This window comes from Thunnus thynnus, chromosome 17 (assembly GCF_963924715.1).
Source record: "Thunnus thynnus chromosome 17, fThuThy2.1, whole genome shotgun sequence".
Lineage (NCBI taxonomy): Eukaryota > Metazoa > Chordata > Actinopteri > Scombriformes > Scombridae > Thunnus > Thunnus thynnus.
In genome coordinates this window covers 29611882-29633092 of record NC_089533.1, presented here as the reverse complement: position 1 = coordinate 29633092, position 21211 = coordinate 29611882, and the positions used below count along the sequence as shown (strand labels likewise).

The 21211-nt window shown below is 38.9% G+C and overlaps 1 protein-coding gene across 1 annotated transcript in view; it reads left to right on the top strand.

Moving 5' to 3' along the window:
• Window positions 1-19615, top strand: part of LOC137168167 (junction plakoglobin-like) — a 69808-nt gene extending 50193 nt beyond the window's left edge. The window contains exons 10-12 of the mRNA XM_067570671.1: window positions 556-598; window positions 14107-14246; window positions 17962-19615. Of these exons, the coding sequence (XP_067426772.1) occupies window positions 556-598; window positions 14107-14243 (180 nt within the window). The 3' untranslated portion in view covers window positions 14244-14246; window positions 17962-19615. The remainder of the gene's footprint in view (window positions 1-555; window positions 599-14106; window positions 14247-17961) is intronic.
• The last annotated feature ends 1596 nt before the right edge of the window (window positions 19616-21211 follow it).

Genomic DNA, 21211 nt, shown 5'->3' with positions numbered 1-21211 from the left:
CCCCCAAAAGCCAAAAGTCACTTGCCAGGCTGTGGCATGTTTAGTTCAGCTCGAGCCAAGATGATGGAAAGAGAGCCTTTGGTCAACAAGAAAGGTAAAACCAAATCAGCTGTTTGGATATGGTGAGTGGATAGTTCCACGATTACCTACTGAAGGAGACTGTCATATGACATATGCGTGAGAACAGAGGATCTGTGCACTGTCGCCAGTGTAACTTGTAACTGTCTGCATGTTACATGTGTCTGATCTCAATATTGACCAAAATAACTGTGATTGTGATTTTTGCCATAATCAGTGTCCCTAGTTATAATTCATTCATCCACTGGTGTTTTCCTATGTAAGTGGTTCCAGTTGTCCAGCAGACTGCGGCAGACGTTGTATAAGAATGGTTCTCTTTGGTCAGTTGAACTGATTAGAGAGGTTTGCATTTGTGTGTGTCTCTCTCCCCTGTGATAAATACTTTATTCATCTGGCTGCTTTAAACAGAAACAATGTTGCCATTGCAGTGTACAAAATCATTGATCATTCTGTTCATCTCTGTCTCTGTCTCTCCAGGCCCATACTGCAGTTCCTTTGGAGCCCACGTATCTAGCTGATGGTGAGTCTGTTGATTTACAGGAAAATACTCACAAAACTGTTTTACCAAAAAAGTTTAATGTCTCCTCTGAGATGATGACTCTCTTTTATAGATGTTTTATTGAATCAGTTTTAATGTTCTGCATTGTTGCTTGGTATGATAATTTGACTCTGGCCAATAAAAACAGGCTTGGTATCCTTATCAAAGCGGCTAGTAAGATTTCAGGGAGGAGTCAAACCCAGCTTACCTACCTTTATAATTGGTAGGTGTTCAGAAAAGCTAGTCCCCTTCTGGAGTGCCAAGATCACAGAGTTTGAACTGTTACCCTTAAGTCATCGGTTGAGGGTGCCCGTAATGAGGACTAAAAGATATAAGGTTTCCTTTGTCCCTGCTGCCATTCAATTGTTAAATGATATATAGTATTTAACTGTTGTCTGGAGGTGCCTTATTTGCACAGACTGCTTACTTGACTTCTGCACTTTGACCTTGATGCTGATCACTCTGCCTACTATGTCTTGTTGTTGGTTGCTGTCCATCAGTGTTTTGGTGTTTTGTGTGTTTTTGTATGATTTGTGTTCTTTTGTATATCCTGGCTGCAAACCAGTTTTCCCTTTAACGGACAGTAAAGATATTTTGAACTTTGGAAACACTATTTAAATGAAACTATAACACAGCTCCTCATATCACATGGGTGGTTGGGAAACCCTTAAAGAGAACATATTCAGCACATTTCCATGTCTTTATTAATATTCTGGAGCTCTAGTGGAATATCTTTGCATGGTTTACAGTTAAAAAAAACTCCTTATTTATATTATACTGGCTCTTTATGCAGCTCCTCAGTTCAGCCTCTATCTAAAACAGACCATTTGAGCTCCTGTCTCCTGTTTAAGGCTCAGCAGACTTTTGCCGGCTCTGATGGCTACATACAGTACATTCACCCCAGGTTTTAGAACTTTGACCATGTCTAACATGAACATCTGACATCACAACAGTATATAAATAACATAAAATCCCAAAAGCATAATGTTTCCCCTGTTAGTGATGATCATGTTATTCACAAGCTCCCATGATTGTCTAAAACTAATTGTTTTACATTTCAGTTGGCTTTCCTCAGATGACCACTATTACAGCTACTGCTACTTTTGTTTATACTAGAAATAGTCTAAAAGTCAAAACTGCCTTTAACTCAGTATTTCTAGCTTCTATCTCATTTTTAGCCAGCACTGACTGTCACTTTGACAGCTGTTTCTTATAGATTGTCCAATCACTACAACAGAGTAATACATCTGCTCTTTACTGGATGGCTTCTCATCAATTTCAGGGGTCGCATTATCCAATTAAACCATTTATATTATATTAGTAATTTAAGATGATCAGTTTAATAGTTTTGAACCAGGACCTTCAGTATTTGGATCAAGTAGTAGATGTAAAATAAGGTCTGCCAAACTAGTAGCTACAGCTGTTAATTCAGTGTGTCAGATACATATTTCATCAACATTTGGATAAATATCAATCTCTATATCAGCAGATATTCAATATTAAAGGACCCTGATCAGAATCGGGGCCAAAGAAACTTAACCAGAACATCCCAAGTTAATACTATTACTCTTGACATTCTGGCATTCAAACTGAAAACAAAACTGTGTTGGTGTGGGCATAGATACAGGTGAGACAATAAAGCAGGAAGTCCAGTTTAAATAATACAGTAGATGAACAATGTGAAGGCTTACCAGATGCCAAACAGTTTATAATAGTATAGGACAGCTGTGGGAAGTTATTATTATTATGTCATCCTCCATCTTGACAATCATGAAGTAAACATTAGAATTACCTGTTCAAGTAATTTAGGAATATGTGCTTGCATATATTTGATTGGCCATTGCAGTAGGGGTGTGCCCGAATACAAATACATTATTTGGCAAAGCACAAATAGTGGGGTTTTTTTTTACGAATATTTGTTTCATATGATATATCTTAAAAATGATTTGTTTTTGGGAAGAAAAAAAAACAACCAGCGTGCAGGTCAGTTAAATCGCTATCTCAGTCTATCAGCACATCTAAACAAGGGGAGTCACATCCACCTGCTACATGACGCACATTTCCTAATTTGGACATTACTCCCGGAGTTGGGGGTGTTCGCCAGACATAAAGCTGACCTACTGACACATGCGAAGTGCTCCCAAGGACTCTCCATAATCTGTTATTCCCCTTCTCCTTTCCACAGTTAGGTTGTAAAAAGTAGGCAATAAATCAAAAGTGCAAAGCAATAATCGCCTTTGAAGTTCTTCCCTACATGTTACGCAGTGTGCTGTCTCCGTGTTATGGGTGAATAAATAGGTAGAGATCTGTCTGCAATGAGGCGATAAGTAGAGTTTTCGCTCAGTAGTCAGCACAGTCGTGTATGATCTGGGAGACTCTAGTTCGAGACCCAGTGGGGACCTCCTTTGTTAGGTGGTTTATTCATGAACACTTATTGTGACACTTTAATTTTCTAAAATTAAAAACATAATAAAAACAAAAAAATTGATTTTTAAGCCTCTTTCCACTTTTAATCTAATACAAATACAAATAATTTTGCTGCCTCAACAAACACAGATACAAATACAGTTACATATCATACTGGGCCCTCTGCACATCCCTATAATGTAGTACCTTGTCGGATGATGTTGCCTCACAACCTCTGTTGTAACACAGTGGTCTTATTGAAATGAAGAGAATGTCACAGGGAAAAACAGAGTTGTCACCACAGCAACAAAAACTCAAGACACAACAAACACAGCTGGTCACATGCAGAACAATCCCCAATTCCAGCATAAGAATCTTAACCCTTCTGGGAAACATGGTGGTGGTCCTATCATGGTCACCACCACCATGACAGCTTGCAATCATTGAGGGAGCTATGAGTTTTGAGTTGTACCAGCACATTCTATAGGAAAATGTCAAAGTATCTGTCTGTGAACCGAAGCTCAACATAAAGTGGGTCATGCAGTAAGACAACGACCCTAAACACACAAGTCAACCAAAGAATGGTTAGAGCAGAAGACAGATAACGTTTTGGAATGGCCGAGTCATTGTCCAGACCTTAATCCTATTAGAATGCTGTGGAAGCACCTGAAGCAGGCAGTTCATGCAAAGAAGCTCCCCAACATCCCTGAGTTGAGACTGTTCTGTGAGGAGGATTGGGCTAAAATTCCTCCAAGCTGATGTGCAGGGCTGATAAACAGTTACCGGAAACATTTGGTTGAAGTTATTGCTGCAAAAGTGGGTCCCACCCATTACTGAAAGCAAGGGTTCACATACTTTTGCCTCACACAAACATGTAAGATTTAATAATTTTCCTCAATAAATAAATTTAAAAAATTATTCTTTGTCTCATTTGTTTAATTGGGTCCTCTTTATCTAGTTTTAGGACTTGTGTAAATATCTGATCACATTTTAGGTCATAGTTATGCAGAAATACAGAAAATTCTAAAGGTTTCACAAACTTCCAAGCAGCACTGTATGGCAAAATACTGTAAATTCTGATGCTCTTTGGAGCCAAAACGAAGAACACACATTAACAGTAGGCTGCTGTAAGATTTGACAGTAAAATACAGTATTTTCATTTTTGCTGCCTCAGTTAATGGAGGAACAGAAGCCACATGCAACCATTGACATCATATAATCACTGTTCATACTCCTTTGTGGAATCAAACCAAAAGGTCAGTAACATCTAACAGAAAATAGAATTACATTTGTACGTCTGGTCACCCAATTAGTTATTATGATTAATTTTTTCTAACATGGTAACTGAATTACCAGTATTTGTAGATTATTTTCACTGCTGTTTGCAAGTCTAATTTAAAGATTATTTTAGGATGACTGTTTTCTCTTGAATTATACATCAGTGAATGCTAACGTTAGTCTGGCCCAGTCTATACCTACAGCTTGTTTATCCCACTTGCATTTCATAATTAATAGTAGCGTACTATCTAAAGGACATAACAATTGAAGTTTATTCAAATATGTAGCCACGTTGATTAAGATATGTTTACTGCTGAGCTCCAATAGACAGAGTGATTATATTGGTTATCTTAGCTCAACCCAAGTGTGTTTCTAAGCTGTAGCTAGGTTGCTGCAAATATTACTGTAGTTGGTTGCCAAGCTGTACTAAAACCTGGAACATAACAGGTGATTTGTTACATGTTGTTTTCAGGCACTTCACTGTGATTAACCCTGAGAGGGGGAACAGAAGCCAGTTGGGGAAAGTAATGCCTAAGAAGACAGGCGAGCTCACAGAGTTTTTTTTTTGAAAACAAGAAGAAAACTTAGAGGATCCTTGCTAGAGAGCAAGAAGAGACAGACCTGATGGAGGAGGAGGAGGGGTGCTTTTTTATGTGAGAGCTAACATCAAATGTGAATGTCTGGTTTATAATGTGGGTAACATGTTAGATTATGTTGGGATAAAAATAATGTTATCCCAGCAAATGTCTTTTAACATCATAGGTATCTATAGGCCCCTTCTGCAGATGATACTTTCTATGATCAACTCAAAGAAGTCTTGAAAGAGTGCAATCTCAGCAAATTATTACTTGTGATGATGATTTTAATGTGGACTATGAGGATAAAACAAAGAGGGAAAAACTAAAAATGATCACAGAGAAATTCCAACTAGAACAACTATTAAAAGGCCCAACTAGGATTGCAAAATGCTCCTGTACACAAATTGATCTGATATTTACCAACAAACCAGAAAGAATAACTAAAAGTCACTGGCTTATCAGATCATAACCTAACCCTATGTGCGAGAAAACTGACTAAAAGTAGATTTAAGACCACGCCAACTAAGACAATGATCCTTCAATGCATACCCAGAGCTTAGCAAGAAGAATTTATCAATGAAATCAACAGCTTGAACTGGGATAATGTACTGTCCTCTGATGATCTGGACTATGGCTGTGATACTTTTACTCATAGAATCAACTCTGTGAGGGAAAGATTTAATGTGAGGATACAGATAAAATCTAAAAATAAAAACAATTTACCATGGCTTAATGTAAATTTGTGGAAACTAATGAAATCTAGAGATGCTGCACTAAGGAAGGCAATTAAAACTAGACACCGACATGCTGATTTATAAAGGTTTAAGGAACAAAGTTATCCAAGATCTAAGAGAAGCTAAATCTCGTTTTTATCTCAATATTTTGAATGAGGCAAAGCAGTCTGTATATGAGTTAGGAAAAAAAATTACGAAAAATAAACTGGATATTGTTCCTATAGATGCTACAGGTCAGGTTTTCAAGCTCGTAGAGACTAATGAGTTACAAATAAACAAAATCATCAGCTCCTTAAAAAGCTCCAAAAGTAGAGATGCTTTCCAATTTGACACTATGTTTGTCAAATTATTGACAAACATAGTGTCAATAACTCCCCCTATTTCTCATTTAATTGACTTGTCTTTTAAACACAGCTCCTTTCCTGATGACTGGAAATGTGCCATTGTCACGCCTATTTTTAAATCTGGAGACCGCCTTGAAGCCAGTAACTACAGACCAATAAGTATACTGCCAGAACTCTCAACAGTTGCTGAGAAAATTGTCATTAAACAACTGACAACATTTCTTAATACAAGCAATTTTGGTCTACATTGTATGCAATTTGGCTTTAGAGCAAATCATTCCATCGAAACTGCTACCTTGCACTTAATAGGGCAAATTAAATCAAGACTTGACAAAGGAGGAGGAGTTGGTGCTGTATTTTTAGATCTGTGTAAAGCATTCGATATAGTCAATCATGATGTTTTAATATCGAAACTCTCCAAATTTATCTTCTCATCTAGAGCACTGGCATGGATGTCTTCATATTTATCTAATAGGATGTGTAAAAGTTGGTGACACACTGTCCAGTAACATACAGTGCACAATGGGTGTTCCACAAGGGTCAGTGTTAAGTCCCCTATTATTTAGCCTATATATTAATGATCTTCCTCAACAGTGTCATGATGTAGAACTACAAATGTATGCAGATGACACCGTTGTGTACACACATGCAAAAACAGCTGAGTTAGCTGCTGCTAAGCTTACAATTGCATTGGAAAGGATCACACACTGGCTTGATCGATCATGTCTGAGTCTAAATGTAAACAAGACAAAAGGTATGTTTTTCTCTAAAACTATGGTACAACCCCCGAATGCTGATATTTTCATCAAAGGCGAAAAAATTGACAGTTACTGATTTTAAATATCTTAATAGCCGTGACTTTGTGTACACTCACTCAGTAAGTTCTATTAGATCCTCCAGAATATCCTCTACACAAGATTGTACCATACCATTTTGTTGCACTGCATTTGGGCAGTCAGCTCTCTCTGTGAAAGCCACAACTCAGTGGAATGCCCTACCTGATGATATGAAGAACTGTAGTTCTATCAATACATTCAAGGCAAAACTAAAAAATCAACCAAAGATGAATCAGCTGTGTGACCACTGAGTCAAGTTTACGTTATTCATTTTTAATTGACATTGTGGGTGCATGTGATGTGCTGTTGTGTGTAGCTTTGTATTTTGTATGGTGTGTTCTCTGTGGGGTTTTTTTGTTTGTTTGTTTTTTTTGCTTTGTACTGTTTGTTGTTATGCTGTTGTATTTTTTGATTGAGGGGGACTAAGGATGCAAATTAGCTTCGAGCTAACTCCGGTGCAGTGCATCTTTAATGTTTAAAACTGCACACTGTCCCAATCAATAAATCAATCAACTAAAAAAAAAGAATGCTTGTCACCACTCTACTGAAGAACTTGATGTCACTCCTTACAGGTAAGTTAGGTGTCCTTGTTTAAAATGTTACTCTCTTCCATTCAATTGTTTCATTTATCTTTCTTTCACTCTGTGCTCGACTTTCACCCATGTTTCTCTTTGTCACTCAGTGAGCTGTGAGCCTGGAAGCCAACCTTCTACCAATTATAACAGAGGACATTTGAAGGCATTACAAATTGCGTATCCTGCACTCTGTTTATTTGTGCTTTTATATTTTTAAACAGTAGTTTGTAAAGCAGTTGCTGTTTAGACTAATGACTATTTTTTTATTTTACTATTAATATACTATTTTTCAGGATATTATAATTAACAAATTTACATTAACCCCCTTTGAAAGGACATGAACCATAAGAATTATTTTTTCAAACATACTTGAATATGCTTGGCATATTTGAAAGCTTTTGAATAAATGTTAAGTTCCATAAAGCTGTCTTGTCCTCTTTCGTAATAGATTTTAAGGGTTATGCATTTTAAATGTAAAACTGAGCTGATCTCTTTACCAGACCATTAAGATTGAAGACACATTATTTACAGTATATGTCTGCAATTTATAGTTGTTTTTATTAATATGTATAAGAATAACACTTTTCAGTTGTTAACTGTAACATTTACAGTAAGAAACTGTTCATGTAGATTAAGTATAGTACTGCAGGCCTAGCTACAGTATCAAACTGTAAACCTCACATTCTACAGCAGAATACTGTGTTACATCTTACAGCACTTAACTGTTAAAGTAAATTACGGTAGTGACACTGTAAAGAAATGGTAAAATGCTGGAAACTACAGCTGCCAGTAGTTTACTGTAATTTTATAAGGAAATATATTAGTTTCACAATAACAGTTCTAAATTTTTGTGATGCCTACATTTTTTTGGCCTATTAGGCTAAGTCTCCACACTCTTTATCGAGGAAGCTCCAGAGCCTTATGTTACCACTCACAGTCCTGCCACTGATGCCCCTCCTCCTGTCACCATTCCTAATGATTCCTGGATATGGTTTGGGGCTAAGCCTAAAGCCCTTGTAAGCTCCACTCCATCCCATCATGAGCCTTGGTCCCTGTTTAGTGCTTCCAGTGGGAGAGGGAGGCGCTCAACATCTCCTCGACTCCTCTTCTCCTTGACTACACTGATAGTTGGGGATTCCATAATCAGGAACATCCCTGGAGCCACGGTCCCCAACGTCCTGGTAAAGCTCCCATGTCTGCTGCATGCACTGCCAGCTCTATTCAGAGAATAATGGTTCATGTGGGAATAAATTATGCAGCTCTTCAACAGTCTGAGCTGACCAAAATCAATTTTAACCAGCTTTTAAACTTTTTAAACAGCTGTGTGGATACACCCTATTTTAGGGTGTATCCAAATCCACTTTTGCGAGTTTAACGATGGAAAAATGGTCAGACTGCCAGGCGCATGGTTCAAAAGCGTTGTACTTAGTCTCTTATTTAATCATGGGTGTGTTTTGGGTGTAACATGCAATAAGCCAATCAGAGTGTCAACTCCCATTCCCTTTAAAAGCCAGTTGTGCTTGCACCTTGGCAGATTGCTACTATAATGGCGCATTTTCCAGGTAGTAAGAAAGAACACTTCTCTGCAAAGAAAACTGATTTGCTCATGCAAAAGTGAAAGCACACAATCCATTATGAGCACACTGACCCCTGCTGCTCTTGGACCCTCCTGTGGCCAGCCCCAGACCACCAGTTTAAGACCCTGTTCATTAATTTGTTGCAAATTTACTTTTGTTTGTTTTTTGAAAAGGTGTATTTTTTAATTACAGATTTGGTTCTCTTTAAGATTGTTTTGCTCAGTCAAGTAGTAACAATTAAAATCAGCAGGGTTTTAATTGCTGAAAGTATGGAAACCTGATCACTGTAATCTCAAAAATGTTAAAGAATATTTGTTAAATATTGTTGAAAAACACAAATCATCAACACAGTTATCAGGACTTGATCAGCTCTCCAAGGTGCTGATCCTGCTGCTGGCTTTCCTTATTTAGTTGAATCATTGTTTTCACCTCATTTATTTGCCCATGTGTTCCTCATGTCCTCATGTACTGATGTAGCAGGAAAGTCGATCCGTGTCACAACCATTGTATTGTATACAACCATCTATTTCCACTGACTTCAAAAGCTGGCCCACTCCAGGTCTGATAGTACGGGGTATGGAGGAGTGTGGGAGGGGGAAGCTCTTCTTTTAAGGTAGTCCCTTATTGATGCAGCTATGTATGACCATGCCTGCACAGTGGCAGGCTTGGTTTATTGAGTCATGCCGCTGTAGGCTAAAGAGTTGCTATATTCTGGTAGAACATCATCCAGCATTGAATCAAGGGGAGATTGGGATTAAACCAGTCACTGTCAGTGTGGTCTTTTTTTGCTGCTGTAAGGTAGCCTATGCTGATTTAGATTGAGAGACAAACATGAGTCATCATTGAGCAGACAAAGGCAGGGATTAGGTAGTATTGTAGATCCTAATAACTCAACGTTGACATAACATGAGTCCAAAAATCTCTGATCAGTGAGCATTCCCAAAACATGTGTTGTTGTGCCCAGCATCTGAGCCTGGTGGTGGGTACAGTTAGGACTAGCAAGTAATTTCATCTTAAAACATTTGACAGGCGTAGTATATGTTCTGTGAATCATCTTGAAGTGTACGAGTTGATGCACGAGAATTTTAGAGGTGCTATTTAAGTTGGACCATACCGTTTTCCAATCTGGTTCCAGACCAATGCTGTGGAGTTCCCTGTCCCATACGCTTTCAAATGCCAATGTCTTAATAGAACTACCAAACAGAGCCTTATAAATACACCCTTGAGAACCTCGCCCAGGACCAATCCACACCTCCATAGGGTGCTGCCTCAATAGCCGCCAAGGGACCTCAGATTTATGATTTCTCCAAACATGCAATTATCTTATTTGAAAAGGATGATAGTAAAGATTAAGATTCAGGACAGCTAGGCCTCCAGTGAGTTTGTAAATTTTATTTGTGCATGCTTTCCTCCCCAGATGAACTACGATATGAGGGCATACATTTCTGTGATAAATTTAGGTGGTGGTGCTAGGGGGATCATAAAGAACAAAAAATTAATACACTGCAAAATGTTCATTTTGACAGATGAAACTCTGCCTTGTAAAGAAACACAGAGAGAGCCCCATCTCTTCAGGTTGTCCACGATCTTCCTTTTTATGCCCAAAAAATTTTCCTACCTTGTTAAGACCAGGGTGAAGCCAAGGTACGTAAAGGATGTACACATAGGGATGTCAACAGTTAAATTGGTATTTTTTGCAGCTGTATTCAATGGAAGAAGGGCAGATTTAGTCCAATTGATTTTGCATCCTGCCATCTCTTTAAATAAATCAAAGAGTTTTAGGACCTGCGGTAGTGATGTCGGAATATTTTTATAAATTATATTTAAATAATAATAATAATAAGAAGAAGAAGAAGAAGAAGAAGGCAATCATCTGCATATAATGAAAGATAGTGTCTAGATTGGTCTACGATTATAGGAGATATTGTGTCACTTTCTCTAATGGACTGAGCCAGGAGTTCCAGGGATAGGGCAAAGAGCAGGGGGAAAGGGGCCAACGCTGTCTGGTTCTGCGATGTAAAGGAAAGGCTTGTGATTGACATGTTCCCATAAGAACTGATGCTGTCACATGACAGTATAACGGTTGTATCATAGAGATGAAGTTAGGCCCAAATACAAATCTTTCCAATACCCATGTTAGATGACTCCATTCCTGTCTGTAAAAAGCTTTGTGAGCATCGAGTGTGAGAACAGCACAGTCTGGTCAAAATAAATGAATTTCTCAGTGACTGTCTCCATGCAAGTGGCCAGCACCTTGGTATAAAGTTTCACATCTCCACACATCAACGAAATTGGGCAACATTAAAGTGGATCTTTGCCCTTCTTAAGTAGTGAGGAGTGAGTGATTTCTCTGGTCCCTATGAAAGGATCCCTGTTCAATGGTGAAGTTTATAGAGCCTAATATAAGAGGTCCTAACTGATCCCAAAAGGCCAGATACAGTTCTGGAGGCAGGCCATCCAAGCCAGGACTGTTCCCTTTCTTATTTCAAGTTCTCCTAAAGAGATGGGGTCTTCTAATTTTAAGCTCTCTAAGTGGTACAGACTGTGCAAAGATCATTTTTGAAGAAACAAGGTGTACTTCTCCATGTCTACAAGACATCATTGATTGCAATGGGATCTGTAACAATGTCACCCTTTGCTGTGCGAATAGTATTAATCATTGCTTTTTATTAATTTTGTTTTAACCAAAGGGCTACTCAGGCAGTCACCTTCATAAAAATATCTCTGTTTGGTTCTGTGTAAAATAAACTTGGCCTTGTTTATGGATGAACTTATATATTCGCCCTTTAATGCATTGAGGATATTGGTGTTGACTTCAGAAGATATTGTGCCTTCTCCACTCTCTCTGTCTCCTTCTCAATTTCAGAAAACCATTTGTTGTGCTCTGCTTTTCATGTATAGGCAAAGCCAATGCATGTTCCTCTTATGAAGCACTTTGCTGCTTCCCATAATGTCTGGGGATAATCACATTACCCAGCATTGTGTTCTATAAATTCCCTGCCAAAGCTTAAGTCAACAGGTTTAGAGAAGCTGTGGAGCAGGTTAGATCTAGATCAGGAAAAGGCTCTTGACCGTGTTGAGCACCACTTCCTTTTCATGGAGAAATTCATGGAGACGTTTGGATTCAGTGCTGGTTTCATTGACAAGATCAGAGTGTTGTACAGTGATGCTGAGAGTATGCTGAAATTTAATAGTAGTCTGTGTGCTCCTTTTAGAGTGCGTAGAGGCGTCCAGGTGTCTAGTATGCTCTAGGTACTCTCCCTAGAACCTCTGCTGCAGAAAATATGCACAAGCATTGAAGGCCTGATTTTACCTGGTTTTAATGAAAACTTTGTTCTACCTGCTTACGTGGATGATGCCATTGTTTTTCTAAAAACCACAGTGATATTGATATATTAGATAATATTAGAAATTTTTTTTAATGTTGTATCAGCAGCAAGGGTGAACTGGAAAAACAGTGAAGCCCTTGCTGTCAGCGAATGGTGTGGCGGTCTCCTGCTTCTTGCCCAGAACCTGGCTTGAAAAAAAGATGGCCTAAAGTATCTCAGTGTCTTTTTGGGAAATGAGATAATGGATGGGAAGAGCTAGGACAACATCTCAGAAAACACAGAAGGAAAATTAGCTAAATGGAGATGGCTGCTCCCTCAGATGTCTTACAGAGGTAGAGTACTTGTGCTTAATAACCTTGTAGCCTCTCTACTCTGGCATTGTCTAGTATGTGTGGACCCCCCCTCAGGTTTATTAGCCCAGATCCAAGCAAAAATGGTTAACTTCTTCTGGGATCATTTATACTGGGTACCACAAGGTGTGCTGTTTTTATCCAGAGAGAAGGAAGGACAGGGCCTCATCCACTTCACCAGCAGAACAGCCACCTTTAGGTTACAGTTTGTCCAGAGGTTCCTGACAGGTCTGTCATATTTAATGTGGAGAGAAGTGGCAAGTTGTATTCTCAGACGTGCAAATAACCTGGGGTTAGACATTGCTCTGTTGTTAACTGATTCTAAACTTTGTGAAGTGGGTTACCTCCATTTTATCAGGGTGCTTTTAAATCTTGGGCACTTTTTAACTGTAAAAGATGTGAAAACTCTAATTCTCTGCACTGGCTGATCCACGTGGCGAGGCTGGACATCTGTAGCAGTGTCATGCCCGGGCTGATGTTGGCACTGTGCAGAACAAAGACTGCCTGAATCAGCTGGTGGATGCAGTAGAGCCGCTGCTGACTGGTCTGTCGAGGTGGCTCAGAGCGTCCTGGAGCTCTGGAAGCTGAGACTCTCTGGGCAGGAGAAGAGCCTCATCATGGAGTATGGCCAGGGAACCTCTGAACCCAATCACAGAGACCCGTTCCCTGAAATTTACCTGAGCCCGTGTTTGGAGAGTTAAGCGGGCCCCTGCTGCCTGTATGTAACCCTGAAAAACGGAGCCTGCACAGAGCACACAAAAGAACTCTGTACATGAATTGTGTGAACAGCATGAACAGGACGGGACTGAGTTACAGACTACTTACTGTGTGGATGAACAGACAGAGTGGAGACAATGGAACCTCCCCTAAGAAAACAGACAAACGACTGCCAGTGGAGGATTCTACATGGTGTTATCACCTCAAATGCTTTTATCCCTGTTATTAATCCTACTGTAGTTAACAAGTGTCCTTTGATTTACATGAGACAGTTTTCCATGTTTTTACTGAGTGCAGGAGACTCACAGAGTTTGTCACTCTTTTAACTCATGTTTTTAGTCTGGTGAAAAGTTCACTGTGACCAGTTTCATTTTTGGTGCAGGTTATAAAAAGACGAATAGAGTAAAGTGGCAGCCACTAAATTTTCTCTCAGGAGAAGCTCAACTGGCTGTATATGTCAGCCAAAAAAACAAGACAGAGGACAGGGCATGTCAGGAGGCCACATCAATGTGGCTCTGTAACATCAGGTCCAGATTGTGGCTGGAGTTAAATTTTATAAAACAAAACGATGGGGGATTTCGAAACAGGTGGCGTTACGGGGACATTATTTGCACTGTTAGTGCAACATTAAGAATTGCAATTTGTGCATGTTTTTATTGTATGAGTTTATGTATTTATTTTCTGATGAGTATATGCTTAATGCAATAATGTACATAAAATATTTTTTTTTAAATCAAATCTCTCTCTCTCTCTCTCTCTCTCTCAGAGTTAGATGGTTCTTACCCTCCCTATGGTTATGCTGACCTACCTCTGGACACCCTGCCACTAGACCCTGACCTCCATGAGCCCTACATTCCTGACATGACCTATGACCCAAGACAGGCCTACCCTGAACCACTCTAACAGGTAAATACACAGAAAACACAGTCTTGACATTGTGTTCTGTACAAAAAAATGAAGATTATTGAATTTTGTTTATGGTGAAAAAGATTTGGCCTGAAATGTTGCACTTCTGACATTATGAGGAATATTGTTTTCTGTTAAACCCACAGGGGTATAATGTTTGGTTAGATAAAGGATGTTTTTCAGTTCAGTATACCCTGGACAAATAAATCACAGCGTAATGCACTCTAATTAGATCTACATCTTAGCATGTGCAGAGCATCAATTCTGAAGTTCAACCTCATACATCATGCCATTGATATGGTTAACACAATTGAGAAACTGGAGCAGGAATGACCTCCCATATTATTTAGAGCTTTCCTTTGGAACTTTTATGGTTTCCCAGTGAGTGACAGTAATACTGTGTTCCGACACTGTTCATTCAGAAGTGGGTATGCTTCTAGAAACACAATATTACAAAGAACCACTTTCATGTTCGAGCACAAGCTGCAGTTGTCCAGGAATTATCCACAGCTTTGGCTGTTGCTCTCATTGAGGGATTGACTTTGACCACCTTCATTTATCAGACTTAGTAATTGGTCCCGCCTGCCACCTAGCAGATGTTATAGAGTAGTGTGATTCAAACAGTGGCCAATCACTCAAGAATGTTGAATAAATGTTGAATGTTGAATAAAACACATTTATCAAGCAACTTACTCCTACGTACAGTGAAGTGTGGCAATAAACTCCATAACCTTTTATAATAGCAATAAACCAACATTTATTTATTGCTTTTTATTGTCCATTTAACAGTAGTTTTAAAGAAAAAAAATTGTAATTTTTACTCTTTATATCTTTTTTGCTGTCTCCAATCTAAGGCAACCTGTTCTACTCTGTGTGTGAACAAGTTTCATTCACAAAAATGTTCCAAAGAGGAAAAAGAAGAATTTCACAGTGCAGAGGTTTAAGTCCTGCTGTCAGAAAGTACCAGACAGTGCTAAATGAAGTGCAACAACAATATATGAATATATATTGTATTATATATTGATAATATATTAATATAATATATTAATATTACTGCTTTCAACAATGTGTCATCAGAGCAGCTCTGTGCTGTGACAGAAATAAAGAGGGAATACTTTGATATGAAGTTAGATGCCAAAAAATGTTTCCAAAGCAAAATGGTCCATGACTAATCATGTGACAGTCACATTATTACATGACATTTTATAGGCTACAAGTAGATTACCAGGGGCCTCATTTCTAAAACAGTGCATAGGATCCATATCAAAATCATACATGCACACAAAAGCCGAAAATAGCTTGCACCAAAAAATAATCGACACCACGGTGTCTCCAGTGACACTCGTGCTCACTGCAGCAAGTTTACACACAAAAACTATATGGAAACTAAAATCATACTTGGTGATATATGCACAGTATTAGAAGATATTATTAAAAATTTATCAGCGCTCTGTTATGCAATACGTCAAAAGTTATTTGACGTAATCTTGGATTTCTACAACTGATGATGATAATTTCATCAGTTAGTTAATGTGGTTGAGGTGAAAAGGAATCAGTATATTCACATTTAATATTGGAGGAAGACAAGCCAGACTTTCCTGAATCCTGCCATCTGCCACATCCTGACATCATCCTGACATCATCCTGACATTTCAGCAGTGCTGTGCTGTGAGTACCATACCGCCTGACCCTCTCCTCTGCGGTCTGAGGTGGGTAATGTGATGGTGAAACAGCACATTGAGTTCAATGTTTCAATAATAGTTCAGTAATAAATTATAGATGTAACTGGGTGAGATACAAATTGGCTTATATCTTTTAAAGTTGGAAGATGTTTATGGAATAATTATGGCTCACTAGCACATGCAGAAGTAACACTGCTGGCTTGAATATTTATAATAATGTGGATCTATAATGTATCTTAAAACTTGATATTAAGTGAAATTAAATGTATGAGAGGAATCATTACATAATCTGGCTTCAATTCACCACCTCCCCATCTGTGTCGCCAGAGTTTACTACAGGTGCGAACAATCTCCAGTCAAGTTTGTTTTTATAAATCACAACTTTTTCATGGGAAGTGACATATGTATCTTTCCAGCCCCGTTTTGTGTGAATGCAACAGTTATAAATGAAGCCCCAGGTGTGGACCACTGAATGACACAAACTCTCCATGTATGAATGAGTCTGGCCTCTGGCTGAGGAAGCTTTGAGTAATCATCATGTTTCAAAGAATGTTTCCATGATTTTTAATGATGGTCATGGTCAAAAGATGCTAGTGAGAGAAACAGATGGTTACGTGAGAGTGTAGGCTACATATCATAGAACCATCCTCTAGAAATTGGCAGCAGTATAGTGCATTTCCTCTTGTGTCACTATGTTGAGGTTTATCGAAATCAATGGCAACTAGATTTGCAGTAAATTCATAATGATGTTGTGCCTCTCATCTGAAAAGCCCCCTCAGCTCTGATATACTGGTGGGCATTTACCCTCCATATGACTCTGATGTGATTTTAACAGCTGTCACATGACAGCCAAGTGGCCTGATGACCCACATGTGACCTCAACCACTCTAAATGTGTGAACTACCATACAGAGTATCCTGAGACCTGGATCACTGAGAATCTTCACAGACATGTGCCACTACTGCCAGAAGCAAAAATCCCATAATTTTTTCCCCATACATAATCACAGCTGGGTAGAAGTTAACTACAACTCCAAAGGTGCATTTCAGCAAGAAACAGCCAATCACAATATTGTCACTAATGGCGGGTAGAGGGTAAAGACTGTGCTGTTTAGAAAACTGATTTCACAATCTGCATTGTAAATCAATTCAGTTTAAATTTCTGGGTCACTCATGGATGAATTCAAAACATGATTTCTAAGTAGCAATAGGAAGTGGTGGTCATGGCATAAACCTGTCAGATTGTTACATTATCGAGGAGAGTCCTGTATTCCTATGTTAAGCATGTATCCCCCTGAGTTGAAGATGAGTCACCAAACATATGAAAACATTTTATAGGACTTTAACATATTTGGCATCTACTGCATGTTGGTCCATCCTGGGAAAGGAATCCTGTTTTTCCTCCTCAGGTTTCTTCCATTTTTTTTTAGGGAGTTATTCCTTATTCGAATCAAGGGTCTGAGGACAGAGGGTGCTGTATTGCTGTACAGACTCTAAAGCCCCCTGAGGCAAATTTGTGATTTGTGAAATTGTGCTATACAAATAAAATTGACTTGACTTTACATATAACAAGAGACAGGGACACTGCATTAGAACTGAGAAATTGTATTTTGTATTTCACAGTGTCTCAGGGTGTTTTCAATCCTACAGTTAGTTTGCTCTGGTCCGAATCAGTGGATGAGCTGGTGAACGTGTGTTTTAACCTTGGTTTCTTTTCACCCAGAGAAAAATCCAAAATGCATGTTCCCACCAGAAACAAACTGCTACAGAGTTCGTTTGGGACTGGAACAAGACCATGTCCTCTAAATTGTCTCGGTACGGTTGTTTTGGTCCACACCTTAGTATGATTACTGTGACATGACATGCCCAAAAGAATTGCACCGAGGGGGAAACTGACCAGAGTTCGATTCAACCAGACTAAAAAGCATAGCTTTGGAAACACCTTCTGTGCAAATATTTTATATTTTTCTAATCTTTTTGAATCCAGTCCAGTTAATGATCATGCTTTATGATATTTGCTGTTTTTTGTTGCAGGAGCATAAAACAGAAATGCTGGAAGAGAAGCAAACACCGAGCAAATCACAGGAAGAAAATATTGAAGGAATAGATGGAGGAAGAAATAGATTGAAGGTTTTAATCACAAACGGAATCAGCCCTTTCCAACAAGTGGAGAATATCCTATTTGGCAATCAAGAACTATCAGAAGACACTGCTTATTAAAAAGAGGTTTATTGTTGGTGTAAATGAAAAAAAATGTAACTTTGTTATAATGTTTTACTGTGGGGTGGAAATGGTGGGGTTGTCTGAAATTTTGAGGCATTGTTACACGGGTAACTTTTTGAAGCAATCAAATTAGGCAAGAATGCCTTTCTTTCATTGACTGTTGGGAAGACGTGGGACAAACAGGAGGAGCGTAACTGTTCAACAAATCCTGACCAAATGTTTCAACTGTTCATCTGTAAAGGATTTACAAGTTAGAATTTTAATTTGCTGAAATGTTATGATGTCATTTTTTAAAAAGTGTAATGTCCACGGTGCAATGTTTTATTTTCTTAAATTTGGATATCACATGGAAAACAACCATACTAGTTAGTAAGAAGTTCCGTTAATTTATAGTTAAATATGACCCCAAGTTTAACCAAATTCATTACTGACATCACAAAAACCCTCATTGTGAAAACTATCAACAACTCTGAGATCTTTGCTTGCAAAACACCCAATTTCAGAGGAATAGCCTTACTGAGCTCTGAATATTATGTAATCGAAAAATAATATATTCCTTGTTGGCATTACAGGCCAATCTCTGTTGCTACCAAATGCTACCCGTGTATCCCAGCCTTTGGCTGCTGTCTTTTAGATGTCTCCTCTGTGTATTTGAACAGTGCACATGTCCCAGGGTGTCCATATGTGGTCTTTGCATGGTAGTATATTGTGTACTCATTGAACTATTCTTCACCTTTACTTACTGAGAAAAAAATACATCTGGGGCTTACAAACCATTTTGGATTACACTGGCCATTTTGAAAACTTAAGTGTGGAACTGGACTACAAATCCAACCATGTGCCAGCCTCACTCTCACCAAGAGGATATTCTGTTCTAATGTCCATAGGAAATTGACTACAAATCCTTTTGGGCATCTTTGACATCGGACTACAAATCCACCATTTTCAAATAGCACACAGTCAGACTCCCACATCTCCAGTGGAAATGGACCATAGCTCTGTAATCAGCTTGTACACACTTTAATGGAGTACACTGCAGAATGAATTTACAACAGTACTAACATTGTGCATACTCATAATAACAGATTTACCAGGGGTGTGCCGATCACAGAGTTCCGCCTGTTGTGGATAACTATGTCAGTGTCAGTAGAGGAGGGGTGTGCTGCACATTTCGGGACCTAACCATCACATCATAGTATCATCATCATCCACGTGGTCTGCATTTAAGTGCAGCTGCAGCTGGAATGTGGACATGGTGGACAGTTGGGAAAAAGTGCTCTGTGCACCAGCGGCAACTGTGCTTACAAGGCTGCTGTTCTTAGTTGTAATACTCAACCAACAACAGCAGCCTCAGCCTGCACTGTCAAGAAAGCACAACTACAGTGACTTATCAATTGCTGAGCAAACTTATATCAGCCATAATGTTCCTGAATCTGAACTTCATTAAATTATTTTTTTTCAACTGTTTTGGTTTTATATTTCTGCTTGTGTGGAAAAATGTTCAGTATCCTACACATCGCACCTGAAAGGAGAACTACAATTTTTTACAGCTTGGGTTTATTTTAGCTCCTGACATTGGTTCTCTCAGCTCTAAAGTAATTGTGAACTTTAGACTTGGAATGCAGTGACTTTGCTAAAAAAATAGTTGTTGTGGGGCAACAAGCATGAGCAGTCAGTTGATCAGGCAGGTTGAAAACAAAACCCCAGGTTAGTCAAAGTTATTTGGATAACAAAATGAAGAAACACTATAAAATGGTTACCCAAACTGTCTGCTGTAAATAACCATCACAATTTACAGTCCTACTCTCAGCTTCAGTTTTGACCTACCATATGGCTTACTCATGCCCACAAAGTCTGCTTGGGTGAAGAAGATTGGACCCTACTTGTCTGAACATGTAGCACAACTCCTGGTACAGGCTCTGGTAATACAGTGGAAACCGCTTATAGTGATCACGTCTTTCCAGGTCCAATTGATCACTATAAGTGGATGATTATTATGACCACATTTTTTTTCTTTTTCTTTATTTCTCATGCAGATTACCATCTCATTGACATGTGTATATTTATTACATGAATATAAAGTAATGAAACAGTAATAAATACAGTACAGTTGTTTCAAATGCCTGTTGTTTCACTGCCGCATCTCATTGGCTAGTTTTTGGCAGTTTGTAATAAGCTTCTAGGAGACTACGTTTTTCATTGAGACTTTCTCCCATCTGGTTTCAATGTGCACACAGCACCAGCCTCAGGAAGCAGACGGGTTGCGCATTTAGGCTGCAGGGGTAGGAGTTGCAGCAACCCGCAGTGAGAAAGTTGAACCAGAATCAACTTTTGGAGAAAGGCAACCCATAACGCTGCAGTGGCCAATCACAGCCAACAATCAGCCTGATTAGAGCTGTAACCCTGCCATAAGGGAGGACAAAAACATTGCTAGGAAGAGGGGATGACATTTATCTTTGTTTGATAATATTAATGTCAAGTTAGGCTTTACTGAAGGCTTCCCGACTCAAAAAAGACGAGAGAGAGAGAGAAAGCTAGAAAGCGGATGAGGAGAATGAGCAATGGTAGCGGTAAATGAGAGGAATAAAATGTTATTTTCTGATTGTTTCAAGGTGGTTACAAATAAACATGCCCACAACCAAAACCACATGTGCCGCAACACCTGATAATGGTGCCACAGCCGCTAATTGCATATCATACATCTATCATGGGAGTAAAATAGAATTACTGTAGTTTTAAAAAATGTTTCCATATGTTTTAATGTATGAAAAGACCCAAAATGAACACTGCAAGTGGAGTGCTTGATTACTATAAGCAAATTATTTAAACAGCATTTGTATAGGAATGATTCTGTCCTGAGCTTTTTGATCCATATAAGCGGCTGATCACTGTAACCGTGATCACTATAAACGGTTTCCACTGTGTCATGCATTGACTACTGCAAATCCTTACTGGTATGTCTCTGCAGATGATCCAGAACGCGGCAGCATGTCTGGTCTTCAACTAGCCCAAAACAGCACATTACCCTGCTGTTCATATCCCTCCACTGGCTCCCAGTTGC